This window comes from Gavialis gangeticus, unplaced genomic scaffold, assembly GCF_001723915.1.
Source record: "Gavialis gangeticus isolate Ggan-Ray unplaced genomic scaffold, GavGan_comp1, whole genome shotgun sequence".
Taxonomy (NCBI): Eukaryota; Metazoa; Chordata; order Crocodylia; family Gavialidae; genus Gavialis; species Gavialis gangeticus.
In genome coordinates this window covers 81,400,074-81,406,677 of record NW_017729031.1, presented here as the reverse complement: position 1 = coordinate 81,406,677, position 6,604 = coordinate 81,400,074, and the positions used below count along the sequence as shown (strand labels likewise).

The 6,604-nt window shown below is 41.6% G+C and overlaps 1 protein-coding gene across 1 annotated transcript; it reads right to left on the bottom strand.

Moving 5' to 3' along the window:
- Positions 1 to 3,792: 3,792 nt before the first annotated feature.
- On the bottom strand, positions 3,793 to 6,603 carry CUNH2orf69 (chromosome unknown C2orf69 homolog; the record flags this gene model as incomplete). Its single annotated transcript, XM_019522883.1, has 2 exons — positions 3,793 to 4,757; positions 6,463 to 6,603. Coding segments are annotated over 2 exons (975 nt in total), but the record flags the coding sequence as incomplete, so codon positions are not given.
- Position 6,604: the final 1 nt, after the last annotated feature.

Below are 6,604 nucleotides of genomic sequence, written 5' to 3'. Positions count from 1 at the left end.
GTGCCCTCTTGCTGCCTTTCCTCCGAGATGGAATAGATTTAGCTTGTGCATTGAGGATCGCTCCCTTGAGGAGTAACCACTCTTCTTGAACTCCCCTCTCTCTGGGGTCATGGTTAGCAGATCGAGGAAGTGATTCTTCCCCTATTGGGCACTGGTGAGGCCACATCTGGAGTACTGTGTCCAGTTTCGAGGCCCCCCACTACATAAAGGATGTGGACAAATCGGACAGTGAAGCAAAAGACAATGGCAAAGGTTAGAGTGCTGGGGCACATGACTTATGAGGAGAGGCTGAGGGAACCAGGCTTATTTAGTGTGGAGAAGAGAAGACTGAGAGGGGATTTAATGGCAACCTTCAACTACTTGAAGGATTGTTCAAAAGAGGATGGAGCTAAACTGTTCTGCGGTGGGAGATGAGAGAACAAGGAGTAATGGTCTCAAGTTGCAGCAAGGGAAGTTTAGGTTAAATGCAAGGAAAAACTCTCATGAAGAGGATAGTAAAGCACTAAAACAGGTTACCCAGAGAGGCTGTGAAATCTCCATCCATGGAGGTTAAGACAAGCCTTGGCTGAGATCTAGTTGGGGATGGTCCTGCTTTGAGCAGGGGATTGGACTAGATGACCTCCTGAGGTCCTTTCCAAGCCTCATTTTCTCTTATTCTATAATTCTCAGCTCAAGTCTCACTATTCCTTTGCTGTCAGTTAAGCTTCCATGGAAACAACTGGCAAAAGGTGGAGCAACCTTCTTCCTTACCATCTAACCCCAGGTGGTCAACCTGCAACATAGGTGCCACACATGCCACTGGTAGCTTGCATGTGTGGCATGTGGCAGATTGGGGAGGCAGCAAGTACAGTGACAGATAGAGCGCAGAACAGAAAGCAGAGCATCAAATTAGGCAGGGAGCAGGGCAGGAAGCAGAGCAGCAGCTTGGTCAGCAAGCACATACATACATATTCCTAAATTCAAATTCAATAGTCAATCAAATTCCAAATCCAAATTATCTAAGATCAATAATTGTCTCTATCAATATCCACAGGCCATATTTTCTACTGGACCACATTCTGTGTGCAAGTCCAAGGCCCATATGCCCCCGCTGCATCATACTTAATCTTAGCTAAAAGGAAAGTTATTGCAGAAAACAAAGCTGTGAACTTACAGCACGCTAGCTACTTATTAGTGCACCATATGGACGCAGTGCCAGTTAGCTCACTTCAGAAGCTGGGTAAGCAATCTTTCATAAAGGCACTATTTGGGCACTAAGTCCATCCCATACAAGTAGTCAGTATGTTGATAATTGATGCTCCACTTTAAAGCATGCTACTTTTCCCATCTAGACATGACCTTAGGCCAGATTTATGCTTCATAGTTTTGCCAGCAGAACCCAAGATCTACTACCGAAACAGAGTACCTCCACACCTCTAGCTCCCCCACAGCAATACAAGTACCGTTGTCTGCTAGCAGAGTGACCCCAGGTCTCCAACAAAAAGGCAGCTTCTGTGCCACGTGACAGAACACACATACAGACATGGTTGTAACTCTTGACTCTTGAGCCATGCCTATCCACAGTGCACGTTCTTCAGCTGCGCTAGCAGAGCACAGCCATGTGGATTCTGAAGCAGTTGTGTGGAACTGCCAGGAAGCAGTTTCGCTGTGATGCTTGCTACCTGCTACCAGAATTACCACCAGCAGAAGCAGCTTACTGTAGAAAAAGCCTTAGTGATCCATTTTTACAACAGTAAAAGGAAGGTGCTTTATGCTGCACAAGGAACCTATGCTGAAACTATATTAGCTCTGGCTACTACTGACTACTTCACCAGGTCTCCACAAAAGCTCAATAAAATCTACACAAGTTAATTGCAGATGCCTCATTTAATACAGTATTACATTTACAGTGCGGTGGTTTCAACCATTAGAAATTTCACAGCTTTCTGCATCATCTGCACATATCATATTTAGCATGCATTATAATGAATGACATAGACAGTCCAATAGAGCACTACAAGTGGTTACAGAAAATGAAAATACAACCATGCATCAATTTTCACTTTGAAATAACAAACATACATCTTAGAACATACTTGTTCAATTTTTAAGAAAAGTGCTTATCCTTAAATAGAACATAACAAAACTGCAAACTGTTCTTATGTAGTGGCTACTATAAGCCACTCCTATTGTGCTGATTATTCATAAGACAGCTATCCAGAAGCCTTGAGAACACTTGTCAAGCTGCATTTTAACTGTTCTCCTCACATTTGTGATACCTTCTTGAAGTCTGAAAATTAAATCTTTCAACTTGGAAAAAGATACTTCTTTATTGAAATTAAGCCAGGATGGAATATAAAAAAAGTATTTTTTATGTAAGGGAATGATTTGATATCTGGGATGGATCAACAGATGTAATTAAACTATGTAGGAGGCTTTATTTTCTTTGATATATGGGTTTCAAGGAGGAAAACCTTGATATCCATTTCCACATATTTGATAGTTACAAAACAGTTGGCTCTGAAAATGTATCTCAAATGTCTTATGTACTTCTAGGTAATTCAAAACACTTTTTTGAGCAACTGTAGTTCACCACTAAGAGCTGAAGTTTTCTTTAAAGTTATGATTGCTAATGTTTGACCTGGATACATATACAGTTAAGGCAACAACTTTTAACCCTCCTTCCCTCTGCCCCCTATCCCTCAGTACTACTGCCATATTGTAGTCTTTTAAGTACATTCAAATTTTGTTCTAAGCCAGAAGACAGCCTCCTGTACATTTTTAATTCATCTACTTTGTATTTTGGTCAGAAGACGGGTTTGCATAGAAAGTTATGATTCTGAAAATATTTTTACAGCACATTCCAAATAACCATAGTTCTATAACTTGATCTTCAAGAATTATTGTGCAATTACATCTTTTAAAATTCACTGTATAACTTGCAGTATATAACAGTATACAGTAATGGCTTGATTTAAATTAATAGTAATTTGCTACCATTTGCAGAAGAGGGCCCCAAGACAGTTTCAGATCAAAATGGATTAAAGACACTTCCACAAATTGTTACTGTAGTCCAAAAACGCCAGTTTTAAACATTAATCAAGCCTCAATATCAATAGGGAATGTTGACATAAACACTATAGTACTAACAAACGTCACTGGTCACTTCTTTATAAAAATGTAGATTTTTTATATTCTATTATCAATATTGAGACTCTCCAAAGAAAAGGGCTATTCGCTGGCAAATACTCAGCAATGGAGTTAGTGGAACTTCATAAACATCCTGCATTTTCTGTGACAACAAGAAAGAATGGATTGGTACCTTTATTCCAAGAACGAAGATCATCTGTACCTCTGCTTCATTTAGTGAAATTTCAGTTGCAGGATATCATATGCAGATATTTGATACATGTCAGTACTGTATAATCAAGAGTGCTCCAAGTATTATTTTCCCCTTTACCAAATAACTAAAACACTGCTGTCTGCTACTGATAGAAGCCAAGTCCTGGAACATTAAAGCTAATCATGTAAGTAAGAGTGGACTTATATTCAAAAGTGCCAAGCACCTTCAACTCCTTTAAAAGTTAATATATTAACTTAAGGAGCCTAATTTTAGTCATGCAGATTTTAAAACTTTGCCAAGAGAAGCAAGTTGCAGGTTAAAGGCAAACATTCACACAAGATCTCTATATGACATGTTAAAAATAGGTCTTTAAATGGACCAGTTACATTTCTTCTTTCAGGACTCATATGATCTCTCTTGTCCAAGGCATATCAACACTAATACACATGACTAAGACTTTTTTTTTTTTTAGGCCTGGAATTTATACCCAGTAAATATTAGCAAAACATAATGGATCTAGTATTCTCCAGAAACGCAATTCAAAACAAATTGTAATTAGTTACAAGATTCACAACGTTAAAAGTGCTTTCGCAAGGACTTCTCAAAATACTTCATGAACTCTGAAGTGGTTATCTAAGGAAGGGATTTCATCTGCAAAATGAAGCTCATCATTGACTTGTACACCAAATTCTTCAAGGGTCTCTACAAATTTCTCATGCTCTCTCCCAATCCATGATCTCATTGTATCAAACACTTGGTAAGGTGTAACATGAGCATGAACTGCAATCCCTGTCTGGGCAAATTCTTTCAAGACTGCCGGGTGAGTAACCCAAGTACTGCTTCCTCCAGAGTGACCACCATCCAGCCAATAAATTGCTTTTATGTTTTTTATGAAGGCATCTGTGTTCTTGTCCTTTTTAGCTTCCTTTAGCTCATAAAGCAACTGGTTCAAAACCACACAGCCTTTGCTGAAGCCAACCAAAGTGAAAGATGCTGCACCTGTAATAGTTGGTGTACCAAAACTCAAAGTGCAGTTACCAGAAATTTCACCGTTTCTCTCTTTCTCTACCACTGGGCAGCCATTTGAAGTAAGAGCAGACTGAGATTTACAAGCAGTTATCTTTGCATCTTTGTGGACACCATACGTGGTCTTCTGGGACAGCAAAATGTTCTGAGAGACTTTGAATGCATTAACTAGTAATGCATGAAGGTGTTTGAAGGCTCCATAGTCAGTGCTGTGTTCTGGTGCTCCAAACATGTTGCTTGCCACAAAATTGTCATAGCAGCTGAATTTGTGCAGATGCATACGGGAGCATTTCACAACCCAAATAAAACTATTAGGGAATCGGTGAGCAAGAATGGTAGCAACATTTTCAAAACTCCAGTGCTCCCACTGAAAGTTTTCTGGATGACTGGACATAACATCATGATAGTTCTGAAAGAAAGAAGATAACTACATTACCTACCATTGTGACAGACTTCTGGGGTACTAATGATCAAGTGTTTCATTAACCCTGTCTCCCACAGAGGTAGTGTGTTAGTCTGAAGTCAGGCAGAAGGCAGGGTAGAGTGGCTTCTCATAAACCAATTCAGAAAGACGTAAGCCTTTATAAGCATCGGGCAAAATAAGCTGCTGCTTACAAAATCAGCTACTTTATAAGTTGCCTCTCTGCTGTGCCTTCTGCCCTCTCACCTAAGCACACACGAGAAGAGACTACAGCCAGTTGACAGAGGGAAAAATGAGTCGTTAGGACTGTTCCACCTTGGAGGCATGTGGCACCCCAATCTGGCCCAACATGGGGTGAAATAAGACCCGTCCTTGTCAAGTATTTTGTCTGCATTGCTCTTACTGCAAAAGCTAATAGGAATTCCATTAATAGAAATGGGACAGTGGAATATCAAAGAGTTCTTGGGATTTATTTTCTGACCCTTCATTAAGGTAGACTTAAGCAGGATGAGCTATTTAAAACTAAATGAGTCAGACTGACTTTAATGATTGTTATATTTAAGAGAGAATTAGCTTGATAATGATACAGTATTAAAGGTTTAAGGACAGACAATAGTGAAATAGTGTCTTTTGTGAAATGCCCCACGTACAATAAAAATCAATGTTATCAGTAGCTTATTAAGTTCCAGTTTTAGCCTTAGAAGCAAGTTCTGAAAAAACAGTAAAAATAATTAACCCCCACCCCAGCACTGGCAACCCTTGTTGGATTAGCTTTTTATGATAATATACATGCAATTAACATGATTTTTTAGTTCAAATCTGGCATTTCACACATCATGAACATACATAATGCTTCCAATCTAATGAAACTATGACCATGGTTGTTACACCAGCAGATCAAGAGAGGCGACTCTTCCCCTCTATTCAGCACTGCTGAGGCCACATCTGGAGCACTGTCCCGTTTTGGGCCCCTCACTACAGAAAGGCTGTGGACAAATTGGAGGGTCCAGAAAAAAATCAATGAAAATGGTTCGGGGGCTAGGGCACTTGACTTCTGAGGAGAGGCTGAGGGAACTGGGTTTATTTAGTCTGGAGAAAAGATAACAGAGGAGGGGATTTAATAGCAGTCTTCAACTACCTGATGAGGAGTTCGAAAGAGAATGGAGCCAGACTGTTTTCAATGGTGGCAGACGACAGAACAAGGAGCAATGGTCTCAAGTTGCGGCAAGGGAAGTTTAGGTTGGATACAAGGAAAAACTCTCGCAAGGAGGGTACTAAAGCACTGGAACAATCTACCGAAAGAAATTTGTGTAGATGCATACAGGAACATTTCATAACCCAAATAAAACTATCAGTGAGCACCCCAAACAGTTTTTAAGACATGGATAGACAAAGCCTTGGCTGAGATGAGCTAGTTAGGGACGGCTCTGCCCTCCCAAGGTCCTGTCCAGCCCTCATTCTCTGCAATTTGGTATGGGACAGAAGACACTGTTATCTGTTTGTCCTTTCTGCACGGGATAGGAGGACCTTCACTTTGGATCTGCTCGAGTTTGACACACCCAGGCAGGAATACGCCGATCACCCTGCTTCCCCGCGCACAGTCCCCCTGGCACCTTTACTGTCTCCTTCTACCTGGGCACGCTCAGCCCAGCCAACCCCCCCGGCCCAGGCAGGGAGGCGCGCGGGCCGGTACCTGCACATCCCCCGGGAAGTACACGACGTGATGCTGGGGCTGAGGCGGCGGCTGGCCCGGCCCCTCCCCCGCGGGCGTTGGCGACGGCGGCAGCAGCAGCAGCTCGTTGGCCCGTTGGGGTTCGGCGCCCGGCACGTCGGGC